Source organism: Bos indicus x Bos taurus, chromosome 8, assembly GCF_003369695.1.
Source record: "Bos indicus x Bos taurus breed Angus x Brahman F1 hybrid chromosome 8, Bos_hybrid_MaternalHap_v2.0, whole genome shotgun sequence".
In the NCBI taxonomy this organism is placed as follows: Eukaryota; Metazoa; Chordata; class Mammalia; order Artiodactyla; family Bovidae; genus Bos; species Bos indicus x Bos taurus.
Window position 1 is genome coordinate 84,417,945 of NC_040083.1, and position 22,993 is coordinate 84,440,937.

Here is a 22,993-nt window from a genome sequence, read left to right on the forward strand (position 1 = left end):
AGTCGGACACGACTGAGCGACTGAATTGAACTGCATTCCTAGTCTAAAGGATGGATCTGTATGTCTATTTTGATCACTGCTACGTAGTCTGCTGCTGCTGCTGCTAAGTCACTTCAGTCGTGTCCGACTCTGTGCGACCCCATAGACGGCAGCCCACCAGGCTCCGCCGTCCCTGGGATTCTCCAGGCAAGAACACTGGAGTGGGTTGCCATTTCCTTCTCCAATGCATGAAAGTGAAAAGTGACGGTGAAGTCGCTCAGTCGTGTCTGACTCTTCGTGACCCCATGGACTACAGCCTACCAGTCTCCTCCGTCCATGTAGTCTAATGTTGGATAAACTTAGTGATCCACCATTAAACTAGGAGTGTGGACCAAGACAGACCCAGAATCTTCCACACACCTTCCCCTAGCTCTGCAGGACGGGTCACCAGGAGTTGCCTTGGGAAGACCCCGCTGAGGACTCGGTAATCTTAGTGCTTCCTCAGCATTTCCTGGGCCTGGGCAGGGTGCTGCGCCTGGGCTGGGCGGGGTCCTAGAGAAAGGAAGGGGCGGGCCGCAGCTCTGAGCCTAGCTAGGGGCCCCCTCTAAGGGGGCTGGGTAGGAGGAGTCAGGAGCGGGCAGGCGCCCCCAGTGTGGTGTGTAAGCCTAGGGCCAGACCCTGGAGGTCTGAATCTTGCCCCCGCGACCCGGGGGTCCTCACTGAAGAAGTACCACAGGGACACCCACCACAGATGGCCTGACCCAGTGACACAGATGGGGTTCACATGTGCTACTCACCGAGAACACCTGGTCTGGGGAGGACCCTGGCGGTCGGAGGGGCAGGGACTGAGAGCAACGCCTGCGCAACGCCCTGGAGCGAGACTTTCCGCTCCGCGACTTTCGCCCCCTCGGGGCCGAGGGCTCCTGCGAGGTCGGCCCCGCCCTCTGCCCTGCGAGGGCGCGTCCTGGCCGCCCCGCCCACGCTGGCCCCTGCGCGGCAGTCCGGCCAAGCGCCGCGGAGGGCGCGGGGATGCGCGGGGCGGCGGCGACCCTCCGCCGCAGGGCGAGGCCCGGGGGGCGCAAGGGGAACGCCATGCCCACCCCCGGGAACGGCACAGGTAAGCGCCTCGGGTGAGGTTCTGCGCCCATTAAACAGACGGGAAAAGTGAGGGGCTGCGTGCACAGCCTTGGGTGGGAGCGGGGGGCGGTGGGTTGCACTCTGCCGCTGGGAGGTGCACACCCGGCGGTTAACACCCTCCGGCCCTCTCCGCGGCCCAGCGGGCGCCCCAGCGGAGCTGAAGCCGGGCAGCGAGTGCCCAGAAGCTAGGCGGCTGCGTTTAGCCGCGCACCAGCCCAGGTGTGCGCCCTTTCCCAGTGGGGGCAGCCTCGGGGTGATGTGGGGGATGGCTGCGCGACGGACGTGGGGAAACCAAAACCGGCCTTACCTCGGGGAGATGCTCCTGTTCCTCGGCTAGCTCCTCAGCCCCACTTTACAGGTGGGGGGAAACTGAGCTTGAGAGAGGAGAACGACAGCTGGGCCTGGTGTGTGGCTCCGGGGTCTCCGGAAGGCTGACTGTTATCGTAAATGTTTGATTTCTGGATTGTTCTGTAGGAGATTCGTCTTTCGCCCGCCTTCGGTGTGGGGAAAGCGTCCGAAGCCCGGGGTTCGAATGTCCGCTTTACGCCATGAATGCGTCTGAAATTTAATCCTTTTAGAAACACAGATAAACCCAGACGTTGAGCCCCAGATGTTCCTGGAGGCTCACTTGAGGGCACACAGTCCGCTCCCCCTTAAGCCTGAGGGTCTGTGCACACCGTGCCCCATGCCAGGCGCTGAATTGTACGGGTGGAAGCCGGGCCTGGAGGAGCAGCCTGGCACAGGACACACCCCATTGGGCATGCAGCCAGTCAAGCTTAAAACAGTGACACCTGCCACCCTGGGAGGAATGACGGCTCTGTCTCAGATGGGAAAACAGGCCCAGAGAAGTCAGTCTCTGAGCAGAGGCGTGTGGCTTGGTGGTGTGAAAGCCAAGACCTGAGACCTGCCCCTGGCCTGGTGGGGTAGGTTTTTCTTTAACTCCCTCTGGCAGCCTGATGCCCCGTCCCGAATTTAGTGTTTCAGTGTGTGTGAAGAGAGGATAATGTGTGTGCGAGTTGTGCAGCACCGCCTGGGGAGGTGAGTGTCCACTGTGAGGCACAGGGACTTGCCCAAGATCAGCCAAGGAGAGCGAGGGGGAGACCCTGGCTACATGCAAAAGACTGTTTTCAGAGAACTGTCCTGGGAGAAAAGGGGTCTCAGAGTCCAGTTCTTGCCCTCTATCTAGCCTGCCAGGCCTGGCCCCAGCCCTGCTACCCTGGGGGTCCCAGCCTGTGAATCTTTCCCAGGAATTTGGGGGTGGAGCCCCCCCAACTTGGGGTACATCTGGTCTCACTATCTGTGTGCCTCAGTTTCTCCATATGCTAAGTGGTAGGCCCACTGTTGTCCGGACTCCTCCACATGCTCTGTGGGCGTCCCCTTGGCTTCACTCTGCAGGCCAGCCCCACAGCCACCATGGGCCCGTTTCACGAAAAGACCAAAACCTGGAGGGAGTGGGTGGGCGTTGGTCTCTAAACAGGGCCTCTGTGCCCCTGAGGCCTGGCTCTGGTCTCCCATCAGGGTACAGACAGAGCTGCTGGATGAAAGAGGCTCTCTGGAGCTCAGTGTTCTCCCCTGAGAGATTCAGAGTGGAGGGAATGGGGGCACGGGGCTTGTGCTCTTACTGGGTTGGAATTAACCTGGTCATGTGCTGGAGGAGGATGTACATTTCTCACGTGTGAGCTGACCTGCTGTCAGCAGACTGCCTGGGAGACCCAGGTCTGGACTGGAGTCAAGGACCAGAACTGCAGTAGTTTTGAACCCTGTGCCTGCTTCAGTACACTCAGCCAGGGCGTGGGCCTCCTGCATGTGGCTGTCCCCGATGCTGGGGTCTTGTGGGTGGGAGTGGGGGGAGGTTGACTCTCCATAGAGTACCTGTGCACCGGTACCCGTCACCCATTTTGATTTCTCTTTGAGAAATCCCTCCTGTGGGTTCCTCTTTCCACTTGAGGATACTGAGACTCAGAACAAGGAAGTGACTTTCCATTCCCACAGTGACCCAGGCCCACAGTGGGCGAGTCCAGGAGCCTGCTTCCCCCATCTCCCCATTGTCCCTGTTGTCCGCAGCCATGGCCAGCATAAAAGGTTAACTTATTTACCTCCCAGCGGATGAGGTCAGGGTTTGAGGGCTGTGTTGGCTCCAGGAAGGAGGATAAGAGGGATGGTCCCGTGTCCAAGGTTCCAGATAAAAGATTAACAAGCAAGGATTGTTCTTATCCCCACTGGCCAGGCAGGCTGGGGGAGGCTTGGGCTGGAAGGACAGGGTGTGCAGGCCAGGCCATACACCCACTGTGTGTTAGAGGGTGGGAGAGAGCATTGCCTGGCGCTGGGGAGTGAGTCGGGGGAGTTGGATGCACACCGGATGGGCAGATCTGCCTCTCCACTGTCCAGTGAGTTTATAGGGTTTGCTTTTGTTTTGTATCTTGCCTGCATCAAATCCATTCCTTTTGTTTTTTTCTGTTGTTTTTCCTCTCCTTTGAGATTTATTTGTACATAGAGAAAAAAAGATGAGTTCATAAAGGGTGCGGGGAAAAAAATGCACCAAAGATTGAGGGGTGCAGGGGTCCAGCCAGAGGAGGGCTGGGGGAATGCAGCATCCAGTGTGTGAGTCGGCCGCAAGTGGGCAGGGCCAGGCACCAGGGCTGAGTAGGGCTGGAAGGGAAGGACAGCTGGGAGTTGGGGGTGGGGTGGAGACCAGGTCTAGGAAGGTATACAGGGGCAGCTGGGTGTCGGTGAGGATTTTCAGCAGGGGATGGAGGCAGCGGGATTTGCCTCTTAAACACCATGTTGTAGGGAGGGACTGTTGGGGGCCCAGCTAGAGCGTCTGGGGGTCTCCAGGCTGTGGAGGGTGTAGTGAGGAATGTGAGAAGAGGCTGGGTTTGCAGTGGTTAGGGGATGTCTCTGGAATGTCTCTGGAGCCAGCTGGTGGTTTCTTGGCATATCCTTAGAAGATGGGTAGACTGAAGCCCTCATCATCCTCTGACGCTGTGCCACCTTCCTGCCCCATCTGGCCTGTGTGTCACAAGTTGGGTAGAAAGGTCTTGTGGGGGGCACTGCCAGTGTGTACCTGGGGCCTTCAACAGGTTTGTGGACCTCAGTTTCCTCATCTGGAAAATGGGCCCAGCCCAAAGTGTTTGCCAGCCTTTCAGGCCCAGAGAAGGGATGCAGGACATTCTGTTGGAGTAAGGGGATGGCAGATATAGGTGTCTTGGCAGAGTGTCGTGGTCTTGGGGAAGACTTGGGTCTGAGTCTGGGGGTAGCAGGTGCAGGTATCCTGGATACTGTGGACTTGGGATGGGGGATAGAGTGAGGTATTAAGCCTCCTCCTGGGGGCATTCCTGAGCTCCCAGGCACAGGTTTAAAGTCTCCACCAGGTGGTCCCACTCTTCCTATCACTGACCTGAAGAGCAGGTCACCCTATTTTGCAGGTTGGGAAATTAAATCTGACCAAGTCTAGGACCTAAGCCTAGAGGTGGTGGAGCAGGGTCAGACCTGGTGGAGAGGGTCTGGGGCTGAGAGGGTGGTCCTAGCAGACCAGGCCCACTTGGCTTCTCTGCCTTTGCCTCTCTGCTTGATTGGTCTCTCAGATTACTGGAGTTGAGCTCCTTGCCTCTCAGGTAGGGGAAGGTTCCATGATGTACTCACTGCAGGGAGGGGCCTTGGGCAAGGCTCATCTTCCCCGTGCTCTTTCTTATCAGAGTTATTTCCTCAGACCTTTCATTTTCATTTTTAAAAGAGGACCTGTTTGAACAGTACACTTGTGCTTGAAGCAGGGGCTCCCCGCCTCTGATGGGCGTGAGACACCTGTATTGGCTGGCCACAAATGCAGAGTGTGAAGCCACAGGTCTGGGGAGAGAGACCATGACTCCTTTTAAAGCCCCCACTCTGGGTCTCTCGGTGGCCCTCCTGCCCCCAGCTGCTCAACATGCATTGTAATGGGCAGTGGCATTTTCACTGGGCCTGGGCTGCGAATTCTCTTGAACCTTTCCCTTGAGTCTTCAGTTTGACGCACACCCTGGAGGCATCCACACGTCAGGCCTGTTCCCTTTCTATGGCATCACCCCTCACCCTCCCACCTTGGTGAGATTCCAGGAGGCAGGACAGGCTTTGGGCCTCTTGTGGGGAGGGCTTACTTCTGTCATTGAAGCTATGTGAGCCCCTTGGGTGATGAAATAGCGGCAGTGCTTGTCTCAGGATTGGCATGTCACCATAGCGGAACCCAGCAGCTGTACAGGATGTGGCTGTTGACAGCCGGGCCCTTTTCCCCACGACAGTGGTGGTTTCCTTGCTGGGTTGGGGCTGCATGTCATCTCAGTCAGGCCCCGCCCAGTCTTGCCCACTGCAGCCTTTACGGGTGAGTTGAGGACTGAATTGGTAACCTGGTCACCCCGCAGGTTAAGTGTGGTTTATACCCAGATGTGTGTGTCTGTAGAACCAGCCTGCTGCCTCAGTGTCTGAAACTTTTTCTTCTGTCTGTGACTCCCCATGCCAGGGCCATCTGAGCTGATAGTGCAGGATGTGGATTGCGCTCTGGGTAGGGAGATGGGCAGCCACCCACCCTGGGGGATTTGAGGCAGTCAGATAAATTCAACAGTGATGCCTAAGGCTTTCTCCCCACATTAAAAAAATTTTTTAAACATACCACAGAGGAAAGAATTAATATCCACACATCCCCCAGCTCTATCCTACCCTTAACTTTTCACCAGGTCTGCTTCATCTCGTCTCTTGCCATCTCTTTGTCCCTCCCTCAAAGCATCTTATTTTTTTGATAAAGTTCTAGTTGCATCTTTAAAGGATAAAACACAAGTTTATCCCTTCCTCCTTTTATTCGCCAGGTGCTGGGAAGACAAGTGCCCATGAAGCTCCTACCCCTGCTGATCCCTTCCAAAGGGCCCTCCCTTCTCCGAGGGCCTCATGGGGCTGGGGAGAAAGAAGGTGCTTAGCCACAGAAGAATGGAGAAGTGGCAGCTCTAAATTGGGGAATGGGAAGTGTTGGTTTCCGGTGACCCTGGGGAAGGGGCCATGTGGCTGGCCTGTGGCTGCCCTGCCATGTCTGCCCAGTTCCAAAACCCCAGTCCACTTCCCTGGCTGGAAGGACAACACATGCCCAAGTCCACAGATCCTGAAAAAGAAAAGAGATTTCTCCTGGAGGAGTGCTGATCACAGCTTCCAGCTGTTAGGTTGTCTGTTCACTCATTTGTACATTCATTCGTTCATTCATTTCTCCTTCGGCACCTGTGGAAACACAGTGTGATGATTAATTAAGGGCCTATACTTTGGAATCAAGAGTACTACTGTACTACTCTGTACAGTACTGAGTACTCTGTAGTACTGAACCTCTGTACTACTGGGTACTGGGTGACCCAAGGCCAGTGAGGGTAATCGGGAAATGTCTGACTGGGGGCTCGAAGCCGGTGCTGTGTCCTCCTTGCCCTGCCTCCCTGGGACTCCCAGTTGGGCTGCTTACCCCTTCCTGCCTGCAAGCACCTGCCTGCCCTGCTGGGGGGAGGACTGCCTCTTAGGTCTTCCGGGCTGTGCCCTCTGCCCCACCCCTTTTCCCACAGCCTCACTAAGCTGGTGGGCTGGTGTTTTTGAACTAGACCAGCCAAAAGTAATAACTTAGATTTCAAATTCACACTTCTTTCATTGAGATAAATATTTCCCCTGAATTTTTCTAACAGGCTTTATTGAGGTATTATTCATGTGCCATACAATTCACACATTTGAATTATACACTTAAAGTGTACAACTTGATGGCTTTTAATCCATTCGGATATGTACAACTATCACCACAGTCAATTTTAGGACATTTTCATCACCCCAAAAGGAAGCCCTGCATACCTTAGACTTCACCTCCCAACTTCCCCTCTCCCTTGCCCCAGACAACCACTGATCTGCTTTCTGTCTCTGTAGATTTGCCTGTTGTAGACATTGCGTATGAATGGAATTATACAATATGTGGGTTTTTTGTGACTGGCTAGTTTTGAAGGTTCATCCATGTTGTAGCACGTCAGTTCTTCAGATAATCTTCCATTGTAAGGGTGGACCCTGTTTTAGCTCACCGTTTACCAGTTGATGACCATTTAGGTGGGTTCTACTTTTGGGCTATTATGAATAATGCTGCTAATGAACATTTGTGTTCAAGTCTTTATGTAGATGTGTTTTCCTCTCCCTTGGGTATATTGCTGGGAGGAGCAGCGCTGCGTCATTTGGAAGTGAACTGTTAGAGAAACTGTCAAGTGGTGCCCCATTGACTCTCCCAGCTGCAGTTTGTGAGGGCTCCGGTTTTTTATGTTCTTGGTACACCTGTTATTTTTTTCGTGTGTCTTTTTCATGGTATACATGAAAAAGTACCTCCCTGTGGATTTGGTTTGCATTTCCCTGAAGCTAGTGATGTTGAGCATCTTTTCATGTGCTTGTTGGTGGCCACTGGTATATCTTTATAGAGAAATGTCTGTTCATATCTTTTGCCCATTTATAAATTAGGTTATCTTTTTAGAATTCAGTATAATAATTTATACACTCTAAATGCAATCCCTTTTCAGACAGATGCTTTTGTAAATATTTTCTCCTACTCTGAGGGTTGTCTTTTCACTTTCTTGGTAGTATCCTATAAAGCACAAATTTTTTCATTTTAGTGAAGTCCAATTTATCTATTTGTTTTGTTGTTTGTCTTTAGGTAATCATTGAGAAACCATTGCCATTGGAAAGTCAGGAAGATTTACCCTTATGTTTTCTTCTAAGAGTTTTTATGGTTTTTATCTGTTATATTGAGATCTTTGATTCATTTTAAATTAATTTTTTATATGATATAAGGAGAGGTCCAACTTTCTCCTTTTGCATGTATATATTGTTTTCGTGGCACCAAATTGTTGAAAAACTATTCTCTTCCCGTTTAATTGTCTTGGCATCCATGTTGAAAATCAGCTGATTGTAAATAGGAGTTTATGTCTTGAGTTTAAACTCTTGCATTGGCCTGTGTGTCTGTCTGTATAGCAGTGTCCTCTGTTTTCATCACCATAGCTTTGTGATAAAATTTGAACTAAGGAAATATGAATCCTCCAACTTTGTTCTCCTTTTTCAAGATTGTTCTGTTTGTGCTACTCTAGGTCTTTTTGCCTTTCCTTATGAATTGTGGAACAGTTTGTCAGTTTCTGTGAAGGTAGCAGCTAGGACTCTGATAAGGGTTATGCTGAATTGGGGTTATGCTGAATAAGGGTTAAGCTGTTAAGTGAGCAGAGGAGCATTGCCATCTTAAACCATACTAAGTCTTCTGACCCCCTAGTATGTCATGTATTTCTATTTTTATAGGTCTTATTTAATTTCTCTAAACATGCTTTGTAATTTTTTAGTCTCAGTTTTACCTGAACTTCTTTTGTTAAATTTTGTTCCTAAGTAGTTTATTCTTTTTGATGCTTTTGTAAATGGAATTGTTTTCCTAATTGCATTTTTAGTTTGCTCATTGCCACTGTACTGAAATACAATGGATTTTTGTGTGTTGATCTTGTATACTGTAATCCTAATGGACTCATTTATTAGTTCCTGTAGATTTTTTTAGCAGAAGGAAATGGCAACCCACTCCAGTGTTCTTGCCTGGAGAATCCCAGGGACGGGGAAGCCTGGTGGGCTGCCGTCTATGGGGTTGCATAGAGTCGGACACAACTGAAGCGACTTAGCAGCAGCAGCAGCAGCAGGGATTTTCTAGATATAGGATCATGCCATCTAATAGAGAAGCTTTGGTTCTTCCTTCCTAATGTGGATGCTATTTAATTTTCTTAATTAATTGCTGCTCACTAGTTTGGGACCATTTCCATTTTTTTCTTTGTAACGTAACCATTTTTTCTGTTGTGACTTTTGTCTTGCGTAAGTGCTGTTTATGTAAGAAAGATGCTCCCTTACATGTATGTTGCAAATGCCCACACTCCTTTGTTCTGCTGTTGATTCGGAATCTTAAGCTGTGTGTCAATCCTGTCTGTGGGTTCCCTCTCAATCTATGGGTGCTGGGCGGGTCAGCCACCTCTCTAAGCTTGGTTGCTCATGTTAAACTGATATAATGACTGTTGTTCTCTGCAGATAGTTGAGTGCCATATGAGGGCCAGAATTGGGGTCCTTCTTGACTAGATGTTTCTATCAGCTATTGTTAGTGTGACACCAACGGTGGACATCTCAGACAGGGAAGCCCAGATCCTCCCAGACGTGTGGTTTACATGACAGCCATGGCCTAGCACCCTTCCACCCCATCCCCCTCAGCATGTCATCCAGCCTTGCTGTGCTTCAGTTTCCCCATCTGTGAGGTGGGTGGTCTTCTCATATGGCTCAAATACAGTGAACCATCCATTAGATGTCCAGTGTTGTTTGTACTGTTCCAATGGTCAGTCCCCACTCCCACAAGGACCCCCCAGCACAGACTCCTCCCTCCAGCCTTTTAGCCTAATGAGGCACCCGCCAGGTTCTTGGGAGGGTGGGGCTAGTGGGTGGACTAAATGCAGCTTGGCCAACCTCTCCCAAATGACGTCTCTGAGTGTTGCTGCCCCACACCAAGGGTCTTGGGCAGCCTTGGCCTCCTTGAGGGCAGAACGCAGGCCTGAGGCTGAAGCCTGGCTCTGTCACTGCCCTGTTAACACCCTCACCCTAAGTAGGGCAGGGCCAGCAGGTTCATGCAAGAGGTGGCTTGACCTTCTTGAGCCTCGATTTCCCTTCTGGACAGGGCTGGTTGTGTGCAGACATGTGAGGTGCTATCACGAGGCATATGAGTGCATGTTTGTGACCCCTCTGAGTGACAGCCATGGCCCTTTGGGCAGTTTCAGGCATGCTCTGTCCCCACAACCTGTATGACACAGTGTCCCATGCGTTTCACAGTGGACCCCCTGTGGGGCTGCTTCCACGTGGGTGTGGATTTTGGAGGACTCTCCAGCCTACTACATATGTCCTGGGTATGTATTTTGAAAACAGAACTCACAGAGTTTGCTGGTGAATTGGTTGTGGACTGAGAAAAGGAAGTCCAGGTAGGTTCTAAATGTGAGGGCTAGAGCAAGTAAAGGATAGAGGAACTGGTGGCTGACATCATAGTTAGAATAGGGGAGCCAAGTGATGAGCAGGTTGGCCAGGGCAGGAGCTTGACTGGGTGTGGCAGGCTGAGTGGGCTTTAGGACGTCTATGCCTGGTGCCCAGCACACGGTCCTAGCTGGAGGCATCCAATGGAGGTCAGGTGCAGCGTTGTCTTAGGTTGGTGTGGAATAACAGGGTCCTCAGCCTGGGCAGTGCTAACCCCTGTCCCAGTCCCCACCCTTGCTCCCACCTAGCAAGGGAGTTGAACATGGATGTTGCCTCTGGTCAGTGTTGCCACAGACACAGGCCAGACAACCAGCTCAACCAGTCTCCCTTTTGTCTGAGGCTAACCACTTTATACACCAGAAGTACAATCAGAAAGTTCCAGAAAAGCAGAAGGAAGAGCCTCTTGCACTCGGGAATGAGGAGGCATGCTCCAGAACATCGGTAGCCGCTTCGTTCCATCTTCTTGAAGGCCAGAAGCAACGCACACATCCATCTGTCAGCAGGACAGGGAAGCACGCAGGGCATCCACACAGAGGGGCTCTGCTGCTGCTGCTGCTAAGTCGCTTCAGTTGTGTCCAACTCTGCGCAACCCCATAGACGGCAGCCCACCAGGCTCCCCCGTCCCTGGGATTCTCCAGGCAAGAACACTGGAGTGGGTTGCCATTTCCTTCTCCAATGCATGAAAGTGAAGTCGCTCAGTCGTGTCCGACTCTAGTGACCCCATGGACTGCAGCCCACCAGGCTCCTCCGTCCATAGGATTTGCCAGGCAAGAGTACTGGAGTGGGGTACCATCGCCTTCTCCACAGTGGGGCTCTGCTCCACCGTGAATACGGACAGCTTGGCAATACACGCAGCACGCCGCCTCTCGTGCTAAGCGAGGGAAGCCAGCACAAAGGACCCGTGATGTGTCTGTCACACGTGTATATTGAGAGGGTGCCCAGAGCCTCCTTGTGTGCTTCAGAATCTCTGCCTACAGCATACGAGCTGTGCTACTTCAGGAAATGGTTAAACCGCTCTGTGCCTCGGTTTGCTCCCCTGTCAAATGGGGAGGTATTTTGTGGATTGATGAGTTAATACATGTAAAGCATTTAGAACAGCGCACAGTAAATTCTGTATATGTCCTTATATGAGGACATCATTGTAACACTTGAGGATATCATTGCTGGCACTCATGTCAGATATACTCTGATTAACTGCACTGATGCCCATAGTTGGAGATGTGGGTGCAGACAAATATCTTGTTATAGAAATCCTGGCAGCATATCCTAAGTACTTACTTTGGCTAAATTCTCAGATTTATATACAAGCATAACGGTCTTAATACGCTTTACCAGACTCTGTCCAGAAAGATTTGGGTCTGCACCGCCATCAGCAAGTCAGGGAGGAGTTGCTCCCAGGCCCTTGCTAAGTTCACATGTGGTTTTTGTTTGTTTGTTTTTACGTTTTGCAGGTGGAGGAGTGACAGATTAGCTCTCACTTGAGGTAGTGTTTCTTCAGTGACTCTGAGGGCTTCCCAGGTGGTGCTAGTGGCAAAGAACCCGCCAATGCAGGAGACACAAGGGACTTGGGTTCTATCCCTGGGTCAGGAAGCCCCGCTGGAGAAGGGCATGGCAACCCACTCCAGTATTCTTGCCTGGAGGATCCCATGGACAAAGAAGCCTAGCGGGTTACAGTCCATAGGGTCACAAAGAGTCGGATGCCACGGAAGCGACTTAGCACACACAGTTACTATGAAGGCAAGCATTTTCTCATGTCTGTGAGCTACTTGTTTCTTTGAGTAGCTTGTTCACACATCAGCTCATTCTGTTTTACTTGGATGTTCAGCTTTTACTGATGTGTTAAGATCTCTTTGTAAATTACGGGTGTTGAACTTTCGTCCTGTGTTTTCCAAATATCTTTTCCTAATTTCTTCATCTGAATTTGCTTTTCAGTTATTGTTGCTGTTCAGTTGCTAAGTCGTGTCCAGTGCTTTGTGACCCCGTGGACTGCAGCACATTAGGCTCCCCTGTCCTTCTCCCAGAGTTTGCTCAAATTCTTGTCTATTGAATCAGTGATGGCATCTAACCATCTGATCCATCTCCTTTTCCTTTTGCCTTCAGCAATTCCAAACATCAGAGTCTTTGCCAACGAGTTGACTCTCTGCGTCAGGTGGCCAGTTATTGGAGCTTCAGCATCAGTCCTTCTGATGAATATTCAGGGTTGATTTCCTTTAGGACTGAGTGGTTTGATCTCCTTGCAAACCAAGGGCAAGAGTCTTCTCCAGCACCACAATTCAGAAGCATCAATTCTTTAGTGATCAGCTATGCAATATTGTTCTTTACAGCATTGGACTTTACTTTCACCACCAGACGTATCCACAGCTGAGCAGCATTTCTGCTTTGGCCCAGCCTCTTCATTCTTTCTGGAGTTTTTAGTAATTGTCCTCCGCTTTTCCCCAGTAGCGTATTGGTCGCCTTCTAGCCTTGGGGGCTCATCTTCTGGTGTCATACCTTTTTGCCTTTTCATACTGTTCTTGGGGTTCTTGTGGCAAGACTACCCGAGTGGTTTGCCATTTCCTCCTCCAGTTCAGTTTCAGTTCAGTCGCTCAGTCGTGTCCGACTCTTTGCGACCCCATGAATCGCAGCACGCCAGACCGCCCTGTCCATCACCAACTCCCAGAGTTCACCCAGACTCACGTCCATCGAGTCAGTGATGCCATCCAGCCATCTCATCCTCTGTGTTCCTATCCCCTACCGCTAGGGGGTCCCTATCCTACCCCTAGCCCTAGCCCCTACCTCCTAACCCTAACTCTATGCTCCTGACCCTGCCTGAGATTCGAACTCCTGACCTACGGACCTGCCTGCCTACCTCCCTGCCTGCCTGACTCTACCCGCTATGCTACCGCGGCTTGCTTTTTCCTCCTCTAGTGAAGCATTTTTGTCAGAACCCTTCACTATGACCTGTCTGTCTGAGGTAGGCCTGCACGGCCTGGCTCATAGCTTCACTGAGTTATGCAAGCCCCTTCTCCACAACAAGGTTGTGATCCATGAAGGGGTTTTCAGTTATTAGGGAAGGACAAAAGTTTGTGTTTTTACTTTTCATGAAATCACATCTGTCAGTCTCTCTCCTTCCTTTTTTCCCCCCTTAATTCTGCCTTTTGAGCTGCACTTGGATAACAGTTGTCCTTTTGCTTTTATTGTCTTTAGATGTGTGTTTCTTTTATCAACACCGTGGTCTTCAGCACCTCTAGATTCCACTTAATGTAGGGATTACACTTTGGCCACGTGGATGCCACTGTCCCTTGTCTGGGTGACTGTGTGACCTTCTCCAAAGCACGTATGGTCGTTGGGTCAGGTGAAGTCTCCCACCACGCCCCTGCCCCAAGGGTGGGGTCTCACATTGTCTCCCCTCTCTTCTCTCCTAGGCATGTGTGTGCAAGTGCAGCAGCCCCTGCAGGGCACCTTCCAAGTACTTCGTGGGGACGGCACTTCTGTGGGGACTGTCATCATGTTCCACTGCCCCTCAGGCCACCAGATGGTGGGGTCTGGCCTCCTCACCTGTGCCTGGAAGGGGAACATCGCTGAGTGGTCTTCAGGGACCCCCATGTGCAAGAGTGAGGCCCATTCTGCCTGAGCTGCCCCCAACTCAGCAGTGCCCCCTGGGGGGAGTGCTGATTTTGTCACATGGGTGGCATGGGTGTCCACAGAGAAGGTTCCATGGGTGTCTGTGTAAGGTCCTGTTCCCAAGGCTGGTGGTCCCTTGGGGCTCCATGTCTGCAGTGTAGACTCAAGTTCTAGTAGCTGCTTCAGATTCTAGCGCTGCCACTGACTTAGCCTGTCATCTCCAAGAGGTGACTCATGCATCTGAGCTAGCACTTTATCTGTTAAGCAGAAAACTGCATTCATTCATGTGTTATTTCATGCACAGATACAGGAAACCTTAATAGGATATTCCATGTGCCAAGAATTCTAGGACTGGGGAATGGGATTGCCTGGCCGTAGGGCTCAATCTGGAGGAGGAGATGGTTTTCTGTATTTGCTATACAGGGTGTTGAGGAATAATAGCTAGCACAGCATTTTCCAAAGTGAAGCTACATATGTTGTGTTAATTGTGTTGTGCATTGAAAAGGGCTCTGTAGTCAATATAATTCAGAAAAGACTGGGTTAACAGGCAGTAGGACTTCTCAGAGCCTTTAAAATACTCATGTGGTGGTGGAATCTCTGAGAAGGAGAGTGTCTCTTAGGATTAGACTCCAACAAGAGATAGAAAACCCAAGATAATGAGGGTTACCAAAGTAATGGGGGATTATGAGAGGTTTTTCTTGCCTCTGGTCCTCAGGTGGGCAGTCCAAGGCTTGTATGGTGCCCCATGGTGGGGACCCAGGCCCTTCCCATACTGTGGCTCTGTTGGGCATGACTTCAACTGCGTGATCCATGTAGTTGTTACAGGATTAGTTGCAGGGCAAGAAAGGCTCTTAGAAGTTGTCCCACACCCCTGCCCCACTGTTCACCACTGTCCAGAATGGGTCATGTGAAGGGAAGCTGTGAAATGTAGTCTTCAGTCAGGACGGTCAGTGTGCAGTTAGGGCAGAGGGACTAGGAAATGGAAAGTGTGGTCTATATCTACTACATGGGAAAATATGCAGTGTTGTTCAAATTAGGATTCTGGGCCTCAATTTCGAGAACATCCTTTAGAACCTGATAGAACTAGCACTTGGCACATAGATGATAACATGCCAAAGGCCCTTTGACCCCAAACACTGAAAGTGAAGTCGCTCAGTCGTGTCCAGCTCTTTGTGACCCCATGGACTGTAGCCTACCAGGCTCCTCTGTCCATGGGATTTTCCAGGCAAGAATACTGGAGTGGGTTGCCATTTCCTTCTCCAGAGGATCTTCCAAACCCAGGGATTGAACCTACGTCTCCCACATTGTAGGCAGACGCTTTACCATCTGAGCCACCATTGGTGTTTTCCTTTTTTCCACACCTTCCTAGAAAGTGACCTAAGAAGGCACATAGGCCCCCAAAGGGTTTTCCCAGCTTGAGGCATTGTGAAAATAGACCATGTGTTGTATACTGTTCTCTGGTCTCAGGAGTCCAGTCTACAGGGGATGGAGCCAAAGAGACCATCACTGAATTCCCTGTCAGAGCTTCCCCCAGTATGCCACCAAAAACTTAGACACTCACCGAAACCTTGCTCAAATACCCGCTTCTCGGGGGCAGTCTTACCTGGTAGTCCTACCCCTACAACAGTGTTCACAGACCTTCACCTCATCTGTCAGTACCTCCCTGGCTTCCCCATGGAACAGGGCTCCCTGAGGGCAGGCTGGGCCCAAGAGCTGGTCTTGTCTCCCTCACAGCTGTGCCCCCCTACGAAACCTTTGGCTTCAAGGTGGCCGTGATCTCCTCAATCATCAGCTGCGCCATCATCATGCTCATGTCCATGGCCTTCCTCACCTGCTGCTTCGTGAAGTGTTTGAAGAGGAGTGAGCAGCGGCGATCTGACAGGTACAGTGACCTGTCACTGCTGCGGGCACTTGCTAGTCACGGCGGGACCCCTGGGGTGTCAGGGAGTGGGGCTGCTGGGATCCTGGCGTCTTGCCGTTCACAGAACATCTAGGCTGTGCAGGGCGCATGGCTCACTTGTTTGGTCTTTTGTAAGACAGGTGACAGGTACACGCGGGATTTTCTCCTTCTGCAGACTGTGCACACCCCCAGCGTGTGCTCTGCTGTGTGTGGACGTGCAGGGCTGACCACACGATGGTTAACTAGGGCCTGCAGGTGGAGTCTGGCTCACCTCTACTTTTCTTCACAGAAATTTATCCTGTTTTTGTGTGTGTGTGTGGCGGGTGGGGGCGGGTATTTTTTTTTTTAAACAGTGGTAAAATATTTACAACATAATAAAAGTTACCATGCGAGCCATCTTTCAGTGCACAATTCGGGGGCATTAGTTATATTCACAGTGTTGTGCCATCACTGGCTTGATTCTTTGCAACAACTTTCCACCACCTGTCTTTGTAAGTAGTTTTTCTGGCACTTACTCATCATCCACGACTGCCTTCTCCCTACAGCAGCAGAACGGTACAGCCCTAAAATACTCACTCTTGGCCTTGCAGAGGCTTGCAGGTAGTGTCCTGGACACGCTCACACCTGACTGTCTTTCCCCCATCTCTCCCCAGGGCAAACCAACTGTGGCTCCAGCTGAGAAGCAAGGATTTGGAGACGGTACAGGCTCCCTACCTCGGCCTTAAGGGCCTCAACAGTGACAGCAGCATCAGTGGAGTGTCCAGGATCCAGCCTGTCCAAGTGCACGACAATCACAGCTTCACCACGTGGGCACGGGCAGGGCAAGGAGGGCGGTGGGGCAGTGATAAGGGCAGGGGAGTGCCTGGCTTGGCCAGCGAACCTGGACACCAAGGGCACTCACAGTCTGCGCATGCTGTGAGTCCAGGCCCACCAAGGCCCCAGCTCCCATCTGTAGGACAAGCTGATGGTCCTTCTGCAACCTGTGCCTGGCCCTGTACCCTAGGACCTGGAGCTGCCCTCCACTACATGTCTTGTCACCCCTTGTCCAGAGAAGGAAGCTTCTGGAAATGAGTATTACCCTTCACCAGGACCCACAGTGCCCTGTCAGTTTGCTCTGTCCTCCCGTCTCTCCCCCTGCTCCTCTGTCTCTCCGTTTCTGTCTCTCCTTGTCTCCCTTTCAAAACACACACTCACTTTTTATGAACCAGTACAAGGACATTTTTTACATGCTTTTTTTTGACTCAAGGAGTCTAATCTTGGCTGAACATGGACTGCAGATAGAACATCTCCCATTGTTGTTACCAGCTTTGAGTGAGCACCCTCTGTCCCAGGGCTTCCTGGTCTCTGGGCTCCTTAAATCAGGCAGGATATTTGTCTTCGGTGGTGTTTCCCTTGGCACACTCAAGGCCAGCGGTCTCCTACAGACTCTGTATTCTGGACTGTCTTGGTGTTCCTGCGTGACTCACTTGGGAAGCATTTCTGGTGCAGGTGCCCCATGGGTGGTGCTGGTGTGAATCACGGATGTAGGCTGGGCTATCGCCCTGCAGGCATGAGGTCTGGGCCCTCTTGGCTGAGATGAGCCTGTTGTCAAGTGACAAAGAGGGTTCTGTTAAGGGTCACTCTGCTGCCCCATGACCCCTGACCTGTAGCCTTAGCATCCAGGGATGATCCAGCCAGAATCAGTTTTGGCCCTGGGGGTTATGGAATAATGATTTTAATTCCATTGTGATTCTGTTATTCCCTCTATGAGGAATGAAGATGGATTTTGTCTTATCCTTCCTTTCCTTTTCATTTTGTTTTGTTATTTTTGTATCACTCTGAACTCATAGGTATTCTTTTCTCAAACTTTAAAAAAAAAATTTATTAATGGCTGTGCTGGGTCTTCGTTGCTGCGCGGGAGCTTTCTCTAGTTGTAGCAAGTAGGGCTACTCTTTGTTGCAGTATGCAGGCTTCTCTTTGTGATGGCCTCTCTTACTGTGGAGCGTGGGCTCTAGGCTTGCTGGCTTTGGTAGCTGCAGCACCTCCTCTCTCACACAGGATGTTCTGGCCCACTGAGTGCTTTCTCTGCCCTGTCCTGGCATCGCAAGGTCAGCTTCTGCTCATTTCCTCAGTCCATCCCCACAGGAACCTCCCAGGGAGCCAATTGCTTGAGCCTGACACCTGTCTGTGTGACAACTGCTCATGCCTCATTTTCCACCCTTGTACAGTGAGGATTATGGTGGGCCTCACTTCTTGGCCCTGTTGAGGTGATATGAGTCAGTGGGCTCGACTGGGCCCAGAGTACAGTTTCAGTGAGTGCCAGCCATTGTTGTTAATTCTGCTCTTGTCCCTGGTACGCATATGAGGAAACTGAGGTGGTAGAGGTGGTGGCCTGTGCAGGAGTAGCAAGGGCCTGTCTGATCCCATGTCCACACTCAAAAGCACTGGGGCTGGCTGACTCCTGGAGTGGTAAGGCCTCTGGGAAGGAATTGACTTCCTAACTCCTTCCCTTGAACTTCGGACACACATTAGGCCTACATCGTGGTGGCCATGGCAGGAATGCCACCTTGCAGCCTTTCCACCTGACCTGACACGTTGTGTTGCCATGGCGGTCTGAGGCCCCTGGAGCTTCACTCCAAATACTTCAAGTGCTGTGCTCAGGTTTAGGTAAATGCCTGTACTTAGAGCTGTTTTTCTTTGAGATGGCATTTTAGGGCGATCCTAGGAACAGATTGTTTAGGTCAAATAAGTCTGAATATTTTTATTACCAAATTCTTTCTCCAGGAACCCAGTGCCAGTTGAGCCATTTTTACAGCTAACCATTGCCAAACGTTAATGATTTGTTTTCCATCACTTCCTTAGCACGTGTGAGTTACATCTGTGGTTTTCATCAGCATTTATTTGATTAACATTGAGAAAGAGCATTTTCTCCTGCCTTTGCTTACCAGTCGCATTGCTGGTTTTAGTCATTTTTGGTTTGCTCTGCTGAATTGCCTGATGTTTTTTCTCATCAATACTGGAAGCTTCATGTACATTGTAGAAGAGATCCTTACCCATCAGCCAGCTGCAAGTACTTTCCTTTTTATTTTAGTTATTTTCAGATTATGTGCAGGATATGTTGGTAGTGCATACCCTTTTCATACAGTCATATTTCCTTGGCAGGTTTTGGAGCTTCTCCATTGCCCCCTGCCCTGTGACACCCTCTCCCCATTATAGACCTGTGACACACTTTCTGGTGTCTCAGTTGGGAAGAGCCCCAGTGGGATAGGGGAGGGAATTGCTGCATTTCAGGATGTACCATCCTAGGCAAGATGCCCCAGTTCTCCCACTGATTGGTGGTGAAATCATCTTTAGTAAGGTGAGGTTTGCCCCTCGACCTTACTTTTCTTTCATAAATGCTTCCCAGCACTCACATTGTGCCAGGCACTGTTCTGAGCTTTTCCAAACATTACTTGTTCTAACCATAGGAGTAGGAACTATTTTTCTATCCCATTTTGAGAAATGTGTCCAGAAAAACACAACTGCTAAGCATGAAGCTAGGTTTGAAGTCAGCTCCAAAGTCAATGAACTTGCTTACTAAGCTGATATTCCTTTCTGCTAATTAATTAATTTATTCACTCACGTATTCATTGAACCAACAGATAATGTAATTCCTAGTACTTCCTGGAGCTTTCCTGAGGACTAGATGTGGGTGGGAACAGAAATCTGGGAAAGTTTCCTGGAAGAAGTGCTGCCTGAGGTGAATAGATTGGGAGAGCCTGTATTGGAGAGAAGGAAAGAGAGAGCATCTTAAGGGGAAGAAGTAGCCAGGCAGCCTCAGGCAGTAGAATCCAGTATAAGTGGGTAGGAGCAGGACCAGGTGGACAAAGGTGGGGGCCAGGGTTTGCTCAGCTTGGAAAATGGGTGGGTTTGTGGCTTGGGGGCTAGAGGAGGCCACAAGGGAACTGAAGATCTAGAAGGTAGGAGATCTGGCCCCAGAGTGCCAGAGGAGAGCCTGGCAAGAGCAAGGGTGTCCTCCAGAATGTTCCTGGGGCCCCAGTGTCCCTTCTCTGCCTAGGGCATGCTGTTTCCACATAGTTTACACTCACTCTGAATAAGCTTTCTTCTTCTAGAAAGCCCCAGGAAGGTGGGTGTGCTGCTCCTTGAATCATCCTTCTTGTATGAAGGAGGGACTTGAGGCTCAGGGAGAGGCACCTATGGAGGGGCTTCCCTGGGTGCAAGGCAAGAGGAAACGGGCCATCGCCTTGGGGCAGCAATCTCTCCCAGACCCATTGCAGACCAGGGCCCGGGTACCCAGCATGGGGGCAAAGTTGGAGTTAAATGGAGTCCTCACTCTTCCCCCAAGCTCACACTTTCTCTTCCTGCAGAGACCTTGGCGAGGGTACCAGAGAGCTAGCCAGCATGGCCCGAGGCATGGACAAGGACTTCTGGACTGCTAGCGGCCCCACCAGCTCACCCTGCTCCCAGGTGATGGTGCATACAGCAAACCCAGGGCAGATTCTGCCTCCCTCCAGGCCAACTGTGATGCTCAGACAGCCTGCAGCCTATGTCCCAGGGTGACCAAAGCGGAGGCCAGAGCCTGCCCTCCACAGTGGGAAGGCCAGGACGACCCTACCAGCTGACACCTGCATCTCGACATGTGTCCAGCTCAAGATTGGTCAGTGAAATCAGCTTCCGGGCTTAGAGATCCCTCAGGGCATTGAGTTGGGGACCCTTTCACGGGGTGACCTGTCCCAGGGGAGCCCAGCCATAGTTGTTTTTATAGACAGGGCTCCTTAAAACCACCACTGAGGTTCACAAAACCAGCTGCAGCCTCCATCTAGTGAGGCCCCTTTGAAGAGACTGGAGGACATTTTAGGCACGTCTAGTTTTGCATAGCAGAGTGGAGGAGATGGCAGCAGACTCCTCAACAGTTACAGCTGGCTGCCTTGTACCTACAAGCAGAGACCCAGCTGGGATGCTGCATCCATTATCTGTAAAGTTGTGGCAAGGGGTATGAAATAAACAATTCTTTGAAAAACAATAAAGGTAAGAATTACTGTCTCAGTTTTCAATCCCTGTGTAACAGAGCCTCAAGTGTAGCAGCATAAAACTGTAGTTTCTCATTATTACAGCTTCGGATTCCAGGACTGCTGGGCTGGGCTGGCCAGTGCTCACAGCGCCTCCTCCATGTGCTTGTGGTCAGCTGGGTTGCTGCCAGGAGTCAGCAGAGACCCGTGAAGTGGTGACCACCTCGAGTGGCCAGGCCTCCTCACATCATGGCAGCTGGTTTCCACAATGCGAGTCCCAAGTGCAAACCTTACCTTTCAGGGCCTCCGAAATCATCCTCGGTCACTTCTGTGTTTCATTCAATGACGGGAGGTACTTGGACTCCACTTCTCTCCTGAACCAGTTGAAATCTGACTTCCAGCCTTCTGAGATTTGGGGTGTTGATCTGTCTGGCCATTGAGGAACCTCATTGGTGTTTGCTCTCTGAACTTTCCTGCTTCCTGGAGGCCCTGCAGTCACTCTTAGGCTGTAAGGAGAAGAGCCTGACGAAGAGCTGGTGGTCCTGAAAGAGCCTGTGCTACCCTGAAGCCACATTTGTCATGGTTTCCGTCACTAACAAATACATCTTGATACAGGTTACACGGGGCAGTCCATCTGTCCTGATTCATGTGGAAAGCCTCCAGCAGGGGCAGCTGGGTGGTTCCACATTTTCAGCTGCTACATTGGTGCCAACATCCTTTCTGGTCTGGGATGCTATTCCATCCAGTGGGTTCCAATGAAGAATTCTGAGGCCTGAAGGTGTGTGTGGTTCTCCAGTGAGGGAAAGGTCATGCAGGGGCCACTGGGGGGCAAGCCCAGACCCAGCCCTCAACCAGATAGTGCAGCATTCATGCTGTGGGGGCCCCTGGTAGACTCAGGCCCTCTCCAGCTTTTCTGGGAGGGGCAAGTAGCCGCCCTCGGCTGTGTGCCTCCAAGGGTCCTGTGGGCTCAACTTTGTGGGGCCAGGCAGTGGTGGAGGGTCCACCCTGATCCTGCGGAGTGCGTGTCAGGGCATATGGATGCTGTCCGAAACCACAGGCCCCTCATGGAGGGCTTCAGCAGCTCTGTGCAAGGCTCCGAGTTCGGTCACAAATGCTAACTCCACCAGGCCCTCTCCATGTCTTATCAGAGTGAGGTGGTGAGAAGCTGCCATGAGGGTTTGAGGGAGTGCCTTCAACAGGAAGTGGTGCTTTGTCCCTGGACCCTGGGCTACTGGAGCAGAGGCCAGGAGGGATGAGGTGAAGTGGAGCCAAGAGGATGGCGCCACCCTGCTCCAGCACCCAAAGCTACTGGAGCAGAGGCCAGGAGGGATGAGGTGTAGTGGAGCCAAGAGGATGGCGCCACCCTGCTCCAGCACCCAACAGCTGAGAGTTACAGGAACAGGCATCCAGATGGCCACAGGGTACTGCAGGGGTGGGAGGGAAGCAACGTGGTGCCCAGCTGGAGAGAGTGCTGGCTGGACATCAGAGTCATTGCTCAGGAGAGCTAGAGGGGCATGAGGCCTTAGTGGTGCAGCTCGCTGGGCCCTGACCCGTCTACCCTGTGGCCAGCGGTCTCAGCTGGATTGGGAGATGAGCTTGCCAAGGAGCAGGAAGAGAGCAACATTCTTTCACAGGCATTTTAGAGCAGAGCGCTTCACTCAGCACCAGAGAAGCGGAAGGGGGAGCCAGCTCCAAATCTCCCCTAAAAGGAAGAAAGGAGTGAGAACACCTTTTCTTGCTTACCAGGCTTACCCTCCATGGACAGGCCTTAGTACCTGCTGTCCCCTCTGCCTGCAACACTGCCCTTACATGCCACATGGCCACACTTGCCTTCTTGGCTCAAGAAACAGCCACTTTTTATATCAGGATGGGCGAGACTATGGTGCTGAAACTGACAGCCCCTGATTCAGTCAGCTCAGGCAGCTCTAACAATTACCACAGAATGGGCAATTTAAAAAATAGAGATTTATATCACATGGTCTTGGAGGTGAGAACTAAGTGCTGGCTGCTTTGCTTTCTGTTGAGGGCTCTCTTAGTGGCTTGCAGGTGGCCCCCTTCTTGCTATGTCCTCACGTAGCCTTGGAGTGTGTCCAGAGAGAGGGAGAGAGTACTTTCTGATGTCTCTTCTTAGAACACTCATCCTATGGGGTCAGAACCACACCGTTCAGACCCTGTTTTACCCTAAGTGCCTCCTTAAAGGCCCACCTGTGATACATAGCCACAGTGGGAATTAGGGCTTCAGTATATGGATTGAAGGGAAAAAACACTCCGTTCATAACAACCCCCGAAGTCTCAGGGGCTCAAACAACATCACTTACTCCTTGCTCAGATTGTG

General features: G+C 51.3%; 1 protein-coding gene across 1 annotated transcript; it reads left to right on the plus strand.

Moving 5' to 3' along the window:
• The first annotated feature begins 912 nt into the window (after positions 1–912).
• Positions 913–20,703, plus strand: SUSD3 (sushi domain containing 3). The gene is made up of 5 exons (XM_027550323.1): positions 913–1,096; positions 13,572–13,760; positions 15,505–15,652; positions 16,324–16,476; positions 20,017–20,703. The coding sequence occupies exons 1-5, from the start codon at positions 1,009–1,011 to the stop codon at positions 20,207–20,209; spliced, it is 771 nt and encodes a 256-aa protein (XP_027406124.1). The 5' UTR covers positions 913–1,008; the 3' UTR covers positions 20,210–20,703.
• The last annotated feature ends 2,290 nt before the right edge of the window (positions 20,704–22,993 follow it).